General features: G+C 40.2%; 1 protein-coding gene across 4 annotated transcripts in view; it reads right to left on the bottom strand.

Moving 5' to 3' along the window:
- Positions 1-373: 373 nt before the first annotated feature.
- The window catches only part of tmem39a (transmembrane protein 39A), a 44,287-nt gene continuing 23,911 nt past the window's right edge, over positions 374-20,749 (bottom strand). For all 4 annotated transcript variants that reach the window (XM_052013629.1, XM_052013632.1, XM_052013630.1 and 1 more), the window contains 5 exons: positions 18,308-18,462; positions 12,745-13,072; positions 9,680-9,867; positions 7,018-7,138; positions 374-893 (listed from right to left, as the gene is read on the bottom strand). In XM_052013629.1, coding sequence (XP_051869589.1) covers positions 660-893; positions 7,018-7,138; positions 9,680-9,867; positions 12,745-13,072; positions 18,308-18,462 — 1,026 coding nt within the window. In that variant the 3' untranslated portion in view covers positions 374-659. The remainder of the gene's footprint in view (positions 894-7,017; positions 7,139-9,679; positions 9,868-12,744; positions 13,073-18,307; positions 18,463-20,749) is intronic.

Raw genomic sequence — 20,749 nt, 5'->3', positions numbered from 1 at the left:
TATTCATTTGCAAAAATATTTAATTATATTAAAAACTGGTAGTATTACATAATGCAAGCATTTTTGCCCCTTCACATTTATTACCAGCAAAATAAATCCAACCATATAATGGATATAGAAAGTAAATTAGGAATGTTCATTTTTATTAACACATTTGTCTTTGAAGAGGTGGTATCATGTAAACAATAACTGAAGAACGGATTTTATTCACAGACACCATTGTAAACCCCTATATATTAAAACAAGTTCATATTTGAACATCAATAAATGTAATCATTTACTATGAACACAACAGTTCCATTCACATAAATGTTTAGAAAATAATAGCCTAAAAATGACCTCAAGGGGACAACATAAAACAAAGAAAAATAGATTTCTCATATCATTATCCTTTATTCCTCTGATCAATACTACACTTTGATTATTGCGATTATAAATGGCACTTGTCATATGGAGCAAAGCGCACACTTAGCTTGTGAAGTTGCTAAGTAGACAAAAAATACAACCGGCTTATGCAAAGAATAGCTCTTCAAAATATCCAAGTATACAAAATATAAAATATTTTAAATATTTAAACACTGCATGAAAAATAGAAACCGTATCAAAATAATTTCTTTAAATCCTTTTCCCCAATCCCACCCACCCCCTTTTTAGGCTGCCTAATGAGATTTCAGTCCAATGGTGCCCAGAGGATAAGCATATGCTTTGCCAAGCACAATCCGATCCCTTAGAAGTTTAAATAAGACATAGTAATTACAAAACAGTATCAAAGCCAAGGAAAGTATATGGTTCCATTTTTCTGACCGAAGCAGAGAATATAGTTGATACAGGACCACACTGCCTTCTATAAGGATGAGAAGATTCAGGATCCTTAACGGCTTGTGGAATAAAAACTATAAAGAAATTAAAAGGAAAGAAAAATTAGTCCAATTTTTATTACCGTTCTGATTGAATGTAGAGGTATAACAATTACAAAGTTGACTGAGGAGCAAACAAAAATCACAACATGATTCAAGTGCTCAAGTCAATTTGAGTATGAAACAAAAATAAAACAGACACAACTCTCATTACCAGAATACAGCTATGGTGTTACATTGAAACACGGAAAACCTACAGCACAATTCAGGCCCTTCGGCTCACAAAGCTGTGCCAAACATGTCCCTACCTTAGAAATTACTAGGCTTACCCACAGCCTTCTATTTTTCTCAGCTCCATGTACCTATCTAAAAGTCTCTTAAAAGGCCCTGTTGTATCCGCCTCCACCACTGTTGCCGGCAGCCATGCACTCACCACTCTCTGAGTAAAAAACTTACCCCTGACATCTCCTTTATACCTACTCCCCAGCACCTTAAACCTATGCCCTCTTGCGGCAACCATTTCAGCCCGGGAAAGAGCCTCTGACTATCCACACGATCAATGTCTCTCATCATCTCAACCACCTCTATCAGGTCCCCCCTCAACCTCCATTGCTCCAAGGAGAAAAGGCTGAGTTCCCTCAACCTGTTTGCATAAGGCATGCTCCCCAATCCAGGCACATTCCTTGTAAATCTCCTCTGCACCCTTTCTATGGCTTTCACATCCTTCCTGTAGTGAGGCCACCAGAACTGAGCACAGTACTCCAATTGGGGTCTGACCAGGGTCCTTTTTGGCTGCAACATTACCTCTCAGCTCCTAAATTCAATTCCACAATTGATGAAGGACAATACACCATATGCCTTCTTAACCACAGAGTCAACCTGTGCAGTTGCTTTGAGCGTCCTATGGACTCGGACCCCAAGATCCCTCTGATCCTCCACAATGCCAAGAGTCCTACCATTAATACTATGCTCTGCCATCATATTTGACCTACCAAAATGAACCACTTCACACTTACCTGGGTTGAACTGCATCTGCCACTTCTCAGCCCAGTTTTGCATCCTAGCTATGTCCCGTTGTAACCTCCGACAGCCCTCCAAACTATCCACAATACCTCCAACCTTTGTGTCATCCGCAAACTTACTAACCCATCCCTCAACTTCCTCATCCAGGTTGATTATAAAAATCACAAAGAGTAAGGGTCCCAGAACAGATCCCTGAGGTACACCACTGGTCACTGACCTCCATGCAGAATATGACCCGTCAACAACCACTCTTTGCCTTCTGTGGGCTAGCCAGTTCTGGATCCACAAAGCAATGTCCCCTTGGATCCCATGCCTCCTTACTTTCTCAATAAGCCTTGCATGGGGTACCTTATCAAATGCCTTGCTGAAATCCATATACACTACACCTACTGCTCTCCCTTCATCGATGTGTTTAGTCACATCCTCAAAAAATTCAATCAGGCTCGTAAGGCACGACCTGCCCTTGACAAAGCCATGCTGACTATTCCTAATCATATTATACCTCTCCAAATGTTCATAAATCCTGCCTCTCAGGATCTTCTCCATCAACTTACCGACCACTGATGTAAGACTCACTGGTCTATAATTTCCTAGGCTATCTCTACTCCCTTTCTTGAATAAGGGAACAACATCCACAACCCTCCAATCCTCCGGAACCTCTCCCGTCTCCATTGATGATGCAAAGATCATCGTCAGAGGCTCCGCAATCTCCTCCCTTGCCTCCCACAGCAGCCTGGGGTACATCTCATCCGGTCCCAGAGACTTATCCAACTTGGTGCTTTCCAAAAATTCCAGCACCTCCTCTTTCTTAGTATCTACATGCTCAAGCTTTTCAGCCTGCTGCAAGTCCTCACTACAATCGCCAAGATCTTTTCCCGTGGTGAATACTGATGTAAAGTATTCATTAAGTACCTCTGCTATTTCCTCGGGATCCATACACACTTCCCCACTGTTGCACATGACAGGTCCTACTCTTTCGCATCTTATTCTCTTGCTCTTCACATACTTGTAGAATGCCTTGGGGTTTTCCTTAATCCTGCCCGCCATGTCCCCTTCTGGCTCTCCTAATTTCCTTCTTAAGCTCCTTCCTGTTAGCCTTATAATCTTCCAAGATCTCTAACATTACCTAGCTCTCTGAACCTTTTGTGAGCTTTTCTTTTCCTTTTGACGAGATTTATTACAGCCTTTGTACATCACGGTTCCTGGATCCTATCGTAACTTCCCTATCTCATTGGAACATGCCTATGCAGAACTCCACACAAATATCCCCTGAATATTTGCCACATTTCATCCGTACTTTTCCCTGAGAACATCTGTTCCCAATTTAAGCTTCCAATTTCCTGCCTGAGAGCCTCATAATTCCTTTTACTCCAACTAAACACCTTTCTAGTCTGTCTGTTCCTATCTCTCTCCAATGCTACTGTAAAGGAGATAGAATTATGATCACTATCTCCAAAATGCTCTCCCACTGAGAGATCTGACACCTGACCAGGTTCACTTCCCAATACCAAATCAAGCACAGCCCCTCCTCTTATAGGCTTATCTACATATTATGTCAAGAATCCTTCCTGAACACACTTAAACTCCACCCCATCTAAACCCCTTGCTGTATGGAGATGCCAATCGACATCTGGGAAATTAAAATCTCCCATCACAACAACTTTGTTATTATCACACCTTTCTAGGATCTGTTTCCTTATCTGCTCCTCGATATCCCTGTTACTATTGGACGGCCTATAAAAAACACCCAGTAAAGTTATTGACCCCTTCCTGTTCCTAACCTTCACCCACAGAGACTCCGTAGACAATCCCTCCATGATGTCCACCTTTTCTGCAGCCGTGACACTAGCTCTGATCAACAGTGCCACTCCCCCACCTCTTTTGCCTCCCTCCCTGTCCTTTCTGAAACATCTAGAACCCAGCACTTGAAGTAACCATTCCTGTCCCTGAGCCATCCAAGTCTCTGTAATGGCCACCACATGGTAGCTCCAAGCATGTATCCAAGCTCTAAGCTCATTGGTATTGGTTTATTATTGTCACTTGTACTGAGGTACAGTGAAAAACTTGTCTTACAAACCGATCTTACAGGTCAATTCATTACAGAGTGCAGTTACATCAAGTTAGTACAGAGTGCATTGATGTAGTACAGGTAAAAACAATAACAGTACAGAGTAAAGTGTCACAGCTACAGAGAAAGTGCAGTGCAATAAGGTGCAAGGTCACAACAAGGTAGGTCGTGAGGTCATAGGTCATAGTCCATCTCATTGTATAAGGGAACTGTTCAATAGTCTTATCACAGTGGGGTAGAAGCTGTCCTTATCCGCCTTGTTCACAATACTCCTTGCGGTAAAATAGACACATCTCAAACAGTCGGTCTGAGCACATCCCTTCTCTATTACCTGCCTATCCTCCCTCTCGTACTGTCTACAAGCTTTCTCTATTTGAGAGCCAAACACCTCTTCCCCAGTCTCTCCAGCTTGGATCCCACTCCTCCCCCAACAATTCTAGTTTAAACTCTCCCCAGTAGCCTTAGCAAACCTCCCTGCCAGGATATTGGTCCCCCTGGGATTCAAGTGCAACCCGTCCTTTTTGTACAGGTCATACCTGCCCTAAAAGGGGCCCCATTGATCCCGAAATCTGAATCCCTGCCCCTTACTCCAATCCCTCAGCCACGCATTTATCCTCCACCTCATTCTATTCCTACACTCACTGTCACGTGGCACAGGCAGTAATCCTGAAATTACTACCTTTGAGGTCCTGCTTCTCAACTGCCTTCCTAACTCCCTATAGTCTTTTTTCAGAACCTCATCCCTTTTCCTACCTATGTCATTGGTACCGATATGTACCATGACCTCTGGCTATTCTCCCTCCATCTGCAAGATATCTTGGACGCAATCTGAAACATCCTGGACCCTGGCACCTGGGAGGCAAACTACCATCCAAATTTCCTTCCTGTGTCCATAGAATCGCCTGTTTGCCCCCCTAACTATAGAGCCCCTATCACTACTGCCCTCCTCTCTCTTTCCCTACCCTTCTGAGCCACAGGGCCAGACTCTGTGCCAGAGGCACTGCCACTGTTGCTTCCCCCAGGTAGGCTGTCTCCCCCAACAGCACTCAAACAGGAGTACTTATTGTCAAGGGGTACAGCCACAGGGGTGCTCTCTAGTACTTCCCCTTCCCCCTCCTGTCGTTGACCCGCTTGCCTGTCTCCTGGTGTGACCACCTGCCTATAACTCCTTTCTATCACCTCCTCATTCGAAGGTCATCAAGCTGCATCTCCAGGTCCCTAATGCAGTCCCTTAGGAGCTGCAGCTTGACACATCAGGTGCAGATGTGGCCGTCCTGGAGGCTGGGAGACATCACTGATCTTTTTTTATGTACATAGTTTGAGGAATGTAAGGTTCCATTTCTCTATTCTTTTGTTTTCCTGATGACAATAAAACATCCTCCTTTTATCCAACAGTCCTTGTGGTAGCGATACCATTCCCATAACGCTGTTGGATAGGACAAGGATTGGTGGTATGGGTCAAGTTCCCTAGAGTTAATGCAGAAGTAAACTTTAAAAATTTCGATAGTGCATTGTTTATCCAGCAGTAATAGTAAATCAGTGGTGGAGAAAAGGGATAGCATCTAATGGACAGAGTCTAATGACAAGTGTACTGATCAAGTAAACTGTGCTGTAATGGACAGATCCAAGTTTTGGTGCATTGTTACAGCTGCCATGCTCTGCAGATAGTGACAAGTTTTTCATGAAAGAGGAAATGAAACACATCACCAAACATCCATCCCTGTCCTATTCCTGCAGCCACATGGAGATGGTTGGTCCCATTAATTCCCAGGAGATTGGCAGAAGACACCTTAGCAGTGGCAACATCTTTAATTGTCAAGAATGATGGCTCTGCCTTATTAAAGACCATCACTGCTAAGCATTTACGTAATTTAAACTGTTTCGTAATGGACTGACCCAAATTTCAGAGCACTGTTGCATCTATCGTGTTATGCACTACCACTACATCTAGCTTGGCTATTGTCCTGATGAAAGCTAGCATGAGCTGCTTAATTATTGAAGTTTTATGTAGAACTTTCATAATCTTCAGCTTTATTCCTGATTGTATAATGCTGTGGAGGAAGGTCATTGATGAAAGATCTGATAATGGTTGGCAAAGTAGACTTTTCTGAGGAGCTACATCCAAATAGGGGAAAAGAATCCATTCCCTTATGCAAAAGGTTTGGGTGGGTTGCATCTAAGGTAAAGTACCCTAAAGATTATTTTAGTGAAGAGTAAAGGATAACACATCTTAAACACTATTGGGATCTTTACCTTCCTGAGCTGAAGCAGATTTTATGGAATTCTTGGTTCTATCATGCTTCCAACATTTTTGTTGCTTTAGTATATTACTCCTTGCCAGTCAATTCAATCTACCAGATCAGAACTATTGAACACTCAGTTTTGAATGTCATTTTAACATAACTTTTAAACAATGTTCAAATACTCTGGAGCAGATTATAATGCAAACTCAGGAATGATGCAACTTGGATCAGCTACCAAGAGCTATATACATGACAATTTCAACACTTAGTCAAACTATTAAAATCAATTTGCCTAGTACTATGCTTCATCACTGACATTAAGAAATGGATCTTTGCCACGAGATAAGATTTACAAAGTGCTGAGAGACAATGGTATAAGTGGGGATATTACAATGCAACACAGACTTCTTGGATCCAGTAAGAAGGAGTTTGCCTTAACCAACATGAATTGAATGTTGCTGTGTATTTAAATAGCTTTAAATAGCAAACTTAAGAATTAGTAAATTAAACAAGGAATGAACTCCACAACTAATTAGATCTGGTTAAGGAGTGGGGGAAGAGTAGAGAGAAAGTAAAGAGGAAAAACAGTAGTGGTCAAATTTCACAACTAGTGTTGAAAAGTTCAGAGGGTTTTACAATTACCATTAATTCAAAGTTACTACGATATAAAATAATCCCAACCTATTGTTTAAAGTTGAGATGCACTGCATCTTGTGCTCTTCAAAAGCAGTTAATTCCTCTATAGTTCATTAAGCATCTAAATCTCCAAAATGCCAATTCCTTAGCCATGAGAATTATTTCAGTAGTAGTAGTAATAGCTACTTACATAAAATCTGGCATGTGAAACATCTGAAGGCACTGCTACATTATAGGGTCCTACAGCTTTATAAAGGCATCGATTGTGTCGAACCAGCACACCTTGTGGCCAAATTGTTGTTTCAGACCATCTGAAAGGAAAATTAAATTTGATAATATAACACAAGTAAACAAAACAGTCTGGAAGCAAAATACAGTGGATGGAAATCTGGAGTAAAAACAGAAAATACTCAAGCGGGTCACTCAGCAACTGAATTAGCATTTCAGCTCTGTTGTGACGAAAGGTTATCCACCTAAAACATCAACTCCATTTCTCTCTGTAGATGTTGGCCTGTCAGAGCTTGTGCTTTGGACATAACCCAGGAACTTGCACATCCCACTTTCTATCCCTGCACATTTTCTTTCAAATGCACATGTCACCAAATCTAAAATCTATCCTGAATCATGCATTTAGTGTTGCAGAACATTTATTGCATTTAAATAAATTGTTTTAAACATATTTGTCAATGTATTTAAAAGGGAAAGACCAAAATAATTGGAATTTAGCTGAAAATACGTTTAACCAAAAAAATGAAGTTTTAATTTTACATTACTGAAAATAACAAAAAAAAAAGAACCATTAGTTATTATTATTTGCAGTTATTTTCAGGAAAAATAAGTTCAAAAGTTTTAAATTGGTGTATTTGTGCTTTTAAAAAAAAGCACAAAACTTTTCAAATCTCCTTTAAGGCCTGTTGTCAGAAACTAGCAATGGTGACCTGTGGGTGTGGGCAATTTGATATCAGCTAATAGAGTAGGCTTTTAATAGAGTCTAGAAGATGCAGTAACTCAATTAGCAAAGTGTAATATGTGCTCGAAATTCCACTACTGTTTATGCTGGTTTGACTGGCCTATTTCGGGTGAACTGCACTTAAAATTAACTGCACAACGTAGCTGAAACTCCAGGCTAACATTTGGCTTCACTGTTTAAACATTGCTGGATTTTACCCACAGATCTTCCCTTCTGCTAACTCCTTCCCCACATCCCATTTCTCACTCTGAACTGGATTAAAAGGTATTCATCCCTACCATCTTCTGATGAAAGGTTATTGGCTCAAAACAATAATCATTTGTTTTTAAGATGCTGCCTTCCCTGTTGGGTGTTTTCCAACATTTTCCAGGTTTTTTTTCCTCCAAATCTCCAGCTTTGCCCAACAACCTTACGTCAAAAGGGTGTAAGATCTTTGTTTTCAGCTGCACTCCAACTATAAAATAAATTTGACAGTGATTTTCTGGGAGATCAAGGGTTCAGGCTAGGTTGCAGTAATTGCTGGGACTGGGTGTGCACAGGTGGAGAACAATCTCCAAAGAATGAGCCACAGCAGTTGGTGGGTAGCCTTTCTCTTAGAAAGTGAATAGCCAGCACCTGGAGATTGGGGAGCAGCAGGGATGGACTGGGTGCACAGGAGTCAAGAGGGGAGCGTAGGGAGAGGGATCTGAGAAGCAAGTGTTACGGACTCAGTGAAAGTCCCTTTAAGATAGAGTGTGTGTGTGTATGTGTGGCGTGCTTACGTCAATAGAAGATAAAGGACGTAATGACGTTGTTGAAGAAGTTAGAAGGAGAGAGAGAGAGAAGGGAGAGAGACACCAGCCTGCTTGTTTTCTCTATCGATGGATGAGAAACAATAACTGTGTTTGCCACTGAAATCCATGTATGGAAAAGTTGGAAGTAATCCGGTGGAGTTCACTTTGTTGCTGACCTGTAGAAGGAAACAGGTATTTGTGTGGACGACCACGATTCGGATGCTTTTCGGGGTGAGGAAGTCACTACCGAGTAAACACTGGAGTGTCGTTTGGGTTCCATCATGGAACATTTGGATTTCGTATTTACTCTCTCTATGTTTCTCTACATCTACGTCTTATCTTCAGACAACGGTGGTTGTTGAAGAAGCCCTTGCTCATGTTTCACCTTATGGCTTGCGGAACTGAACTTTTAAGAACCATTCCGGAACTGGGAGTTTTGGACTTTGCCACACACACACACGAAGAGTTTAGTTTTTGGGGTTAACGTTCGAGGTTTAACATTTTTGAATTCTAACATACTAACATTTTTACTTTTATTTTATGTATTATCATAAGTAGTGATTAATAAAATAGTTTTTAACACTGAATCATGCTCAGTGTGTTTCTTTTGTTGCTGGTTCGTGACACAAGGGAAGAAAAGGGTCAGAAGTAGAGACCAAGGAAAATAGCTTGTGTAACATCATGTGTCTTTGTGCGTCAATGTCAGTTCTTCGATAGTTTTGGACCTCCTTGCCATTGGACCAAGACTCACTGTAAAGCCCATGTAGTAGCTGGCACATAATGGCTATCCCATTTTAAAAGAAATCAAGCACAGGCACCTCCCAGTGGAAACAAGTCATTCTTGTTCCTGAGTGACAGCCTAAGAAGACACTCATGGTTTAGTACGTCCTCTATTTGTTACAGAGATCCTAAAAGAAGTCCAGAAGGTTTTGGATTTTACTTTTTATTCTGCAGTATCCCAAGGGTGGATTAGCAGATTTTAAGTAGCATAAGACTACTTATACTGGTTATACTATATAGCCCAAAATGCTTGCATTAAATCAAGGAAGTTCTATCTCGTTTCAATCATACAGTCAATTTAAAAATAATTGTTTGAATATAGTACTTACATATGTTGTGGTGTATTACTGTAAGAACCATGTTCCATCTTCTGCCATTTCCCTAGGTGAGCAGCTGATTTATGGAGTAGATCACAATACCTGGGAGGCAGTAGCTGACTCATTAACATAACAAAGGCATTTACCCAAACCATGATGAGATGCTCACAGGACCACCGCATGTCATAGTACTGCGTACTCTGTAACAAAAAGTCACGTTTTAAACATTACAGATAATAGAACAGAAAGACAATGCAAAAACAGACCTATTTAGAAAGTTTGAATGCCCATTCATGTAATAATTTTAATGCTCCATTCCATAATTCTACATTTTATACTGTATTATTTCATTTGTTATACATAGTATAAACTGGGAGTTGTAGCTAGCTTATGTAACTTGCTTATTAACTTCAAATAACAATTCTTTGGCAAAGGTGTGACACAGATAGTTTATAAGGTGTCTGAAAAGACCACTTATACTATAAATCTGACACATTACTGAATAGCTTCTGTCAGACTACAAAGGGCGTTTCTAAACCATGGATTTGTTTCCAAGCCACATTAACCAGTTTCCTCAGTTTTAATAGTTGGAGTAGCTTCAGACTTTGAGTTGTGGGTGGGGGGACAAAGATGACAGGACTGGAAATATGGTGATAAAAAATAGAAAGAATTAGAGAGTTAGCCATGGTTCCACTTGGGATCATCAGTGGAATGCAAAATCAGTTACATGAAAAAATGAATCATTACAAGATTAGATGCAGCTGTTTGTTTTCATGGACAATCAGGATGCCAGTACTTGCTGGGAGAATGGCCATGGATGACAGAATAAGCCTCTTTAGTACTTGATCCATTACTCATTAGGAAAGAATGAAAAGAAAATAGGGAAAAATTGAAGCCCATTTACAATTTTGGCCTAATCCCATGGTAGAGAGATTGGGAGTTTGAAAAGAGAGTGGATCGAGCACTAGTCTACTTTAAACAAGAACTTGATTTGTTTTTTTAAACAATGTAATTTTAAACAGTAAATTTAGTATCATTGCAACTTAATGCAAATTTAGATTTTCATAGCAGAGCCAGTATCATTTTACAACAGCATTCTTACCTAATCCCAAATGTAGCCACCACCACTTCAACCTCTCCCTTATGACCAAAATAGTACAGAATATTCACATGATGTTTAAATTACTTAAGGCTCCCGTTGTGATGTCACTTACTGGATTCAGCACTAAAATTTGCAATACTTCCACATCCGCAGCATTTTAATTCTGTGAAAATTGACTATTTAAAAAAAAGTATGTTTTTCTACTTCTGTTCATAAACTAGCATTTTGTTAAGTAATCATTTTCTAAAATAAAACTTAGATGAGATGTCTTAATTGTCAGTATTTTGTTAAATCAATTTTTAAATTAGTCTCCATCCACATTCCAGGCACTTTTATGAACTTGTAATATTGTTCTGTCCAAAAACATTCAGGGATCAGATTTACTTAATCTAACACATTTTGCCTGAATCAGAGAAGGAAAACATTTTGCCACAGTGAGTTTTGGCTGGAGAGCTGGATCCAGCTTGCCAAATTTGTGATTAAATGCATTAAATTATATTTGAGGTTTATAATCCAGGTTTACAAATTAGTTGAGTCAGAGATATGGCTTACCTCAGCCAAATTGCACATTAAGGTATTCATCTGAGATCATTGAAAGAGAAATTTAATGACAACATACCAATTTTGCTGAATGAGCAATAAACCGAAGAACGGTAAATGCTCATTGGTATGTAGCTGGCCTTACAGATGAAGTCATTGTGCAAGCTTCGAAGCTGAGATAAATCTTAACTTGGAGCAAATGAGAAACAGGATTAGGGAGCATTGAGGGGAGGGGGAGGGAATAACATCTATTATTTATATTTGGAGATATTTACAGTACTCCTGCGACGTTTTCAGCAGTACCACAGAGGGAATATTCCTCAACCACATTACTTCCTCATTGCTATTAATTCTGTTAGACATTCCCATACTGCAAAACAAGTACTGTGCTAGCTTTGGTATAGTGGTGATGGCAAATGGTCCCACAACAGATGTCTCAGAGACACAAGTCCCTCTCCAGATTCTCCAGTACATATTTTAGACTGATATTTTACTGGAGTTGATGGAGACAGGTCTTTCACAAGGTGCAAAGTTGATGCCCATCTGCAACAAACACTCCCAATTTTTTTTTGAACAGCGGAGGAGTTTGCCCTGGTAGCCTATTTTTTTCATAACCAACATTAAAAAAAGACCCTGAATTACTCAGTTATTATCATATTGAATCCATATTTCTGTACAGCAACAGTCAATGATTATCTGAACATTCTAAAATATATCATAATGAAACCAGTCTGGCTTTCTTAAAAATATTAGAAGTGATTGTTAAAATAATTTTAATTACACTGGTTTCAATTAGACACCTATTTTTTTTAGTGCAAATCTTGTGCCATTCTTATTTTAATTCGAATTGGATGGTGCAAGTTAAAATTAAAATAAATTGAACTTCATTTAAAAAGTTAAGCTATTCCTTAATGTGGAAGTACTACAAATTAATCAACTGGACTCAAGTTTGGATTCCAATAACTTACAAGTGGAACTCATTAAAACAGGGAGGGAAAACATCCAAATGGCTGCAAAGAATGGGCCTGTAAACAGCTCTCCAGTTGTCTATTCAAAAAAAAACAATATTGAGGTAAGGCAAAGCTTGAGGTAAAGGCAAGGCTTTAGGCACAAGGCAGTTGTTTAAATTCAGCCTCACTGCCCAAATTATACAATAAGTGAATATATCCCAATAAAACTAAAAATAGTGGGAATACATAGTAGGGCAGGTAGCACAGATGGTGAGAAAAATAGTTAATGTTTCAGGCAGATGATCTTTCATCATTTCTTATAATCTTTCTCCACAGATAGTACCAGATGATTTATATCTGTCTCTCAGATTTCTAGTAATGGAAGTATTTTGCCTTTTAAAATGTTAAAATATCTATTCTGCTCACTTCATCAGTTACATCCAATACAGAAAATCACACCCATAGAGAAACCTGACTGAACTCACCTTAACAAAACAAAGAGGCAAAAATGCTACATAGTAGGCACTAAATAGTGAATTGAAGAGAACTTCTTTTATCCTTTTATTAAAATCTACTTTCAAACATTCAACCTCATTTCGGATAAGATCTGGGGAAAGTGGGCAAGTATGAGCAGGGATGGAGGTTGGATTATTAAATTGTTCTCTGAATGATTCTCGGAGGAGTGTGAAGAAGTCTTTTGGCCTGATCGTGTCCGTTTCTAGCTGGCCATTTAATAGAAAACCACAATCTGCTGGTAATGGTTGAATCCGATTTTCTTGATGGAAGCAACACAGTGGCACATAAACACCAAACCTGAAAAAGATATTTATTTATTAGCAACATGTACTTCGAAACACACAGTGAAATGCATCTTTTTGCATTACCGAGGATGTGCTGGGGGCAGCCCACAAGTGTCGCCACTCTTCCGGCGCCAATGTAGCATGTCCACAACTCCTAACCTGCACGTCTTTGGAATGTGGGAGGAAACTGGAACACCCGGAGGAAACCGAAGCAGACACGGGAACATACAAACTCCTGACATACAGCAGTGGGAATTGAACCCAGGTCGCTGACGCTGTAATAGCGCTATGCTAACCGCTACACTACTGTGCTGCCCAGAAATGAACAAACCAGAAAAATAAGTGAATTCAGTTAAACACACAATTTTAATGCTGTTAACAGATTTAAAAGCAGAGGATTCAAAAATAGTTGCCAGCAACAATGGAAGCCGACAGGGTGAGTTTAAACATAAGGGAATGGAACCAGAGTATTGCTCCAGTGACGAGAGCTGGAACATGAACGCAAATCAGAGGACAGACTCAAGCTGCTCCCTTAGAATATGGGAATATTTTGTGTGTGTGAATAGAGATATATATACATACACATACACACACACACACACACATTATATATATATATATATATGTGTGTGTGTGTGTGTGTGTGTGTGTGTGTGTGTGTGTGTACATATATATATATATATATATATATATATATATATATATATATATATATAATTAGACAAATAAATAGATCTAGAATATGGGGAGGGTTAATGGACAGGGACAGAGTATACAACTGACTAATTCTATCCACAAATCCTTTTTAAACATTGTAATTGTGCCTGCCTCTACCACTTCCTCTGGCAGCTCGTTCCATAGATGCATCACCCTCTGAAAACTTGCCCCTCAGGTCCCTTTTAAATCCTTCCCCTTTCACCTTAAAACTATGCCCCCTAGTTTTAGATTCCCCTACCCTCACTGGAAGAAAAGCAGTTAATTATTAATGAACTGACAGCACATAAGAATAATGAATTTTGTAATTAACTAGAAGACATGATAAATATCTATAAGGTGCACATATTGGTAAAAGCAAAATGCTGCCATGAAATAGAGAGGTACCAGGCAAAAATTCAGAGCGGAGCATGGGCACACAAGCTGCTGGACAAATTAACAATCAAAGATATCAAATCTTAAGACAATCATTTTAGTCCAGCCAGAACAAAGTAACTGGGTGTCACTCAGAAACATGGGAGAAGCTATGAATGATCCAACAAAAGATAAATAGAGGTCATGTGAGGAAGTTTCAGGAAAGGATGATGCAGTATTCCTTAAAACTTTCAAGGGCCTCATCAGGACCCATCAAGACATTCTGGGAATTGGCATCCCAGTAGGAGAATCTATACCCCTCTAAGGATGAGCAAGATGGACTGGAAAGAGGAAAGAAAGCCACCAATAAGGCAGCTGCTATAAATCACTTCAGCGTATGGAACAGGGCAGGAGGTAGGCAGGTCCACAGAGCAAGGCAAACCTAATGCAAGAACCATGGAAAGCTGGGGCACATGTAATAACAGGCAGTAGCAGAATAAAAATAACTCCACATGGACATAGCGAGCATCTCCTCCCTGCAAGCTTGCAATAAAACTTTCCATTTTTCAGCTCACTCCTGACTCCAAAATGTTTTCTCCCCTCACAGCAAGTTACTGGTGAACTTGTACCTACATCTCAACAAGAATGTGGAGGCTTTGGAGAGGATGCAGAAGAGGTTTATCAGGATACTGCCTCAATTAGAGAGCATGTGCTTATAAGGAGAGATTGGACAAACTTGGATTGTTTTCTCTGGAGTGGCAGAGGCTGAGGGGAGACCCAACAGAAGAAGTGAAGATTATGAGAGGCGTAGACAGACAGCACTTATCTTTCTCCCAGGGTCGAAATGTCTACATACATACATACACACACACACATATACACACACACACACACACATATACACACACACACACACACACACACACACACACACACACACACACACACACACACACACACACACACACACACACACACACACACACACACACACACACACACAGTGGTAGGTGCCTGGAATGTGTTGCAGGGATGGTGATGGAGGCAAATACGATAGAGGTGTTTAAGGGGCTCTTGGATAGGCATATGAATGTGCAGAGAATGGAGAGATATGGACATCATGTAGGCAGAGGGATTAGTTTAGGTAGGCACTTAATTACTAGTTTAATTAGTTTGGCACCTATCATGGGCTGAAGGGCCTGTTCCTGTGCTGTACTGTTTCCTAAGCAGAGTAGGTCAAATCCAAAGCACACGTTGCATAATAAAGTTTTTTTCTGAAAATGTCTCCTGATTCTTAATAATTCTAATTATGCAGAACACAAATATCTATCGATATCCCACTTTTACCATCTTTCTCTGTCCCCAAGTTAAATTTGCATTCATGCTTCTCCTGTCATTGTGAGCTCCTGGAATTCAATTTAACTAAAAAAAAATCCTCGTTTGTGGAACTTCTTTAAATGCTTTTTGAAATGTATTTCAACTGCATTATCTTCAGCCACCCACTTCTTTTACATCAAAAAAAACAAGGTTAGTCAAGCACTATTTGCCCAGCACAGTGGCACATCTAGTAGTGCTGCTGCCTCACAGCTACACTGATCTTGGTTCAATCCTGACCTCTGGTGCTCTCTAGGTGGAGTTTGCACATTCTCTCTGCAACTGCGTGGATTTTCTCCAGATCCTCTGGTTTCTTCCGATATCCCCAAAACGGGCCGGTTTGTAGGTTAATTGGTCCTAGTGTACAGATGAGAGGTAGTATCTAGGGGGGAGTTGATGGCAATGTGGACCAAATAAGAGGAGTTAGCTAGAATTAGTGTAATATTGGGTGCTTGATGGTTAGGGCTGACTCAATTGGCCAAAGGGCCCACCAGTGCAATATCTCTCTATAGCAATGATGGTTTTAGTTCATGATTGCCCAAGTGATTATGCTTCTGAAAGCAACCCACCATCAACATTAAACTGACAAACCATCAACTGACAGTTTTTTTTTGAAAAGTGCTGTAAGGTTTGTAACTCTACAGTCCTTGGTACCACCCCCATATTTGAAGAGATTTGAAGCTTGCAGCCAGCACCTCTGCAACTTCAACCTTATTTTCCTCAACAACCTAGGCTGAACCCCATTCGGAATGGGTGCCATCCACACTTAAGAACTTCTATTCTATTTTTAAGCTTCATTTTTTCTCTGTCTTATCCATTAACTTTCTCAGTCTTTGGTAAACAGCAAAGGCAGCTAATCTTTGGTTTCTCAGCTATCTGCTTCTGCTTCAAAACTCGAACTCCATCTAGTCCCAATGCAAATCACTGCAGATGCTGGAAATCTGAAATATAAAAAATGCTGGAAATACTCAGCAGGTCAGGCAGCATTTAAAGAGGGAGAAAGTGTTGATGACCTTTCATTAATGCAATATCTCCCCCAGATACTGTGCACGTATCTTTAAACTTTATTACTACATTTTCATACCTAAGTAATCACTGCCACACTCAATGACCCACACCAAATGTCAACCTGTTTCACAAGGGTATATGCCACAGCTTTTGAGGTACAATCTGCATTTAGAACAGGTACTTCCTGCCACTGATGATACTGTCTCAAGAGTCAAAAACCCTCTCTCTTAACCATACCTCCAGCCACACATTAACTTGCCACATTTCTACTCTCAGTAGGCTAGGGTACAAAAGAAAACATCTTTGTAATCATGCTTTTGAAGCTTATACTTTAGATCCTTAAACTGACCACCATAGACCTTCAGTCCTTTATCATTATTTCAGACATGGCTGAACCACAACTTCTGTTATCTTTCTTTTCCCCTAACAGAATGTTCTACATCTAGTAGAGAGATATCCTTCATTATCGAGACAACATATCAAAGATTCTCACTTCAATAGAACTTCAGACTATCAAATCCCTAAATACTAATGCAGTATTACAGCTTGATGAACCTCTCCGTCAAATATCCAATCTACAGATTGCACTTGAATAATTACCATTTGATCAAAGTCCTGGGAGCCACAAACTTCATTCTTCAGTACGCTAAGGGAGAAAAATGGCAAGCTAGGGCATTTAGGAACATTATTTTAGAGAACAGAAGCTCTCATCTGAACCAATTTTCAAATAATCAGTTATGTGAAGCCCATGAATACCATCATTCCAAATGCTGCAAGAAAGCTACAGTTGTTCCAGTTTTCTGTTTGTTAAACACATGGGCCTATTGCTCACCACAGTTAAAACCTGAAGCTTATTGGAATAAAGACTAAATTCATATTGCAGTTCCAACTCAGTTGATTTTATGCTGATCTGTAAGTTTGAAACTAGGATTGCCAGATTAAGTTTTGTTTAATGCAAGATGTGGGTAAATAGCCTGAATGGTAAAACATAAACAAATATTCTTGTTTATTGATAGACACTGGCATGATAACAAGCCTTTTTGGAAGAGCCATATGGAAAACCAAAATTAAACTGTATGTTAACATGCAAGCTGGCAAAAGCAATTGATAAAAAAAATCCCCAGAAAGCAAAAGCAGCAATTTGATTATAATTATGGAATCTTACAACCCAGAGAAGATTCCCATCAACCCAATATACCAGTGTCAGGACTGTTGATATTCAATTCGTCTCATAACCCTATTCTTTTCCCATATCCCTGCAAAACTTTTAGAACATATATCTAAGTCGCATGTAAATGTCATTTCTAAATCTGCTTCTGCCATCGTTTAAAGTGGGATCCCAGATATCTCATGCAACAAAAACCTAATTTCCCCTCTAATCCTATTGATAATTATCAAATCCATTAAGACCATGACATCCATAAGTGTTGACTGATTTTGTACTTTAGATCAACTCAGACTGTGATTTATCAAGATTTAACACAACTTCCTTGCTTCTGTGCTCTCTGCTTCTATCAATAAAGATAACGATACTTCCTTAAGAAAAGTCTTACCAACTTGTCTTTTTAATTCATCCAACACTTACTTTTTTTTAAGTTGAGCATTTGACTTGAATTTCAGAGTAATGAATTTAGGATGGATCATAAATAAGCGAGCCACTCATTGTACTGTTTTTGAAAACATTGCTTTAGAAAAACAGCTGGACAATTTTTAAATATACTAATCACAAAATTAAAATCCACTTACTCTCATTAGCCAGTAGTAAATTATTTTATATAAAGGTTAAAGGAACACTCACGGGTATCCAAGGAACAGGAGATTTAGCACAGAATGATTCCTAAAAAGATTAACAAGTGTCCAGCATAAAATCCAGCCGCACATCGTGAGGAGTACCAAACGAGCCACTATCACCAATGTGTACCGCACCACTGAGGTTGCACTGGTTTGAGATGCCTGTAAGAAAGAATTACATTGATTGACAAGATTCAAAATTGAATCATGTAGATCCCTGATGGCAATGTATGAAGGAAGGACGAGCCCATCCAGACAACATCCATCATCATTGCAATCTTGCTTCTGTTCCCTCTAGACATGTACCACATCAGCATCCCCACTGCAGACTTTCTAATAGTCCACAGGAATCCCAAGTACACCTCCAATTCCTTTACTCCACTGCAACTCCCCAGATCGAGAAACAGGAATCCAAGAGGTACTCAGCAACTAGGGATAAGAGTCTATGGACCATGTTGGCCCTAGTTTGATTCTTTGCACCTTCAAGCTACGTGTCAGTTCAAATCTATCTCGAGACGCACATGAACTGTGCTTGTGAGCACAGGTCCGTCACTGCACAACAACGGAGAACAATGGTACAGTACCGAGGTGGGTAGGGGGATGCAGCAAGTATAGAGGAGGCAGCGAATGGAGCCAAGTATCTTTAAACCTGACTAAAAGTATCAGCATCTAGTTGTCCAAACCTAAAATAATCATGTTTCTTGTGAGTGGCCCTTAGGTGCGACTTGGATCGCAAATCTCGTCCTTCCTTTATAAAATGGTGTATAAAGGAAGGACAAGACTTACATTGAGTCATAGAGTCCTACAGCACAGAAACAGGCCCTTCGGCCCATTTAGTCCATGCCGACCTGACCTTCTGCCTAGTCCCATATACCTGTACCCAGACCATATCCCTTCAAACCCCTCCCATCCATGTACCTATCCAAACCTCTTTTAAATGTTACAATTGAACTGGCATCTACCTCTTCCACCGGCAGCTCGTTCCACACTCTCACCACCCTCTGAGTGAGGAAGTTTCCCCTCAGATTTATGTCCTCTAGTTTTAGTCTCACCCAACCTTAGGGGAAAAAGCCTGTGTGCTTTCACCCTCTCTCTCATAATTTTGTATACCTCTATAAGGTCTCCCCTCATTCTCCTGTGCTCCAGAGAATGAAGTCCTCAACCTTTCCCTATAACTCAGGTCCTCAAGACCCTGCAGTACTCTTGTAAATTTTCTCTGCATTCTTTCAAGCTTATTGATACCTTTCCTGCAGGTAGGCGACCAGAATTGCACACAATACTCCAAATTTGGCCTCACCAATGTCTTTTACAACTTCAACATAACATCTCAACTCCTGTACTCAATGCCCTGATTTACAGCCAAAGTACCAAAAGCTCTCTTAATGACCCTATCTACCTGTGATGACACTTTCAAGGAACTATGGATCTGTATTCCCAGGTCCCTTTATTCTACCGCACACTTCAGAGCCCTACCATTCACAGTGCAAGTCTTGTCCTGGTTTGTCCTCCCAAAGTGCAACACCTCACACTTTTCTGCATTAAATTCCATCTACCATTTCTCAGCCCATTTTCTGAGCTGGTCAAGATCACGCTGCAAGCTTTGATAGCCTTCCTTGCTGTCCACCATTCCCCCAACCTTGGTGTTATCCACAAATCTGCTGATCCAGTTTATCACATTATCATCTAATTAACATAGATGATAAACAACAATGTACCCAGCACCGATACCTGCTGCACAGCACTACTCACAGGCCTCCAGTCAGAGAGACCACCACTCTCCGGCTTCTCCCGCTAAGCCAATGTTGAATCTAATTGGCTACTTCATTCTGAATGCCAAGCAACTTAACCTTCTGAAGCAGCCTCCCATGCAGGACTTTGTCAAAGGCCCTGCTAAAGTCCATGTAGACAACGTCCACTACCTTTCCCTCATCGACCTTCTTGGTAACCTCCTCGAAGAACTCTACAAGATTGGTTGTACATGACCTACCACGCACAAAGCCATGTTGACTATCCCTAATCAGGCCCTGTCTATCCAAATAGATATTTATCCTGTCCCTTAGAATACCTTCCAATAATTTACCCACGACTGATGTCAAGCTCACAAACCTCTAACTTCCCAGCTTATTCTTAGAACCTTTCTTGAACAACATTAGCTATCCTGCAGTTCTCTGGTACCACACCCGCGGGCAAGAACATTTTAAATATCTCTGCCAGGGCCCCTGCAATTCCTGCACTAGCCTCCCACAAGGTCCAAGGGGACACCTTGTCTGGCCCTGGGGATTTATCCACCTTAATTCGCCTCAAGACAGCCAGCACCTCCTTTTCCATAATCCAGATACGGCCCATGATCTCACTACTCTTTTGCCTCAGTTCTACAGTCTGTCTCTCCAGAGTAAATACAGATGCAAAAAATTCATTTAAGATCCTTCCCCCCCCCCCCCCCCCCCCA

The sequence above is a fragment of the Pristis pectinata genome, chromosome 4 (assembly GCF_009764475.1).
Source record: "Pristis pectinata isolate sPriPec2 chromosome 4, sPriPec2.1.pri, whole genome shotgun sequence".
NCBI lineage: Eukaryota > Metazoa > Chordata > Chondrichthyes > Rhinopristiformes > Pristidae > Pristis > Pristis pectinata.
The sequence above is the reverse complement of the archived record's forward strand: the minus strand, read 5'-3'. Positions and strand labels throughout refer to the sequence as shown.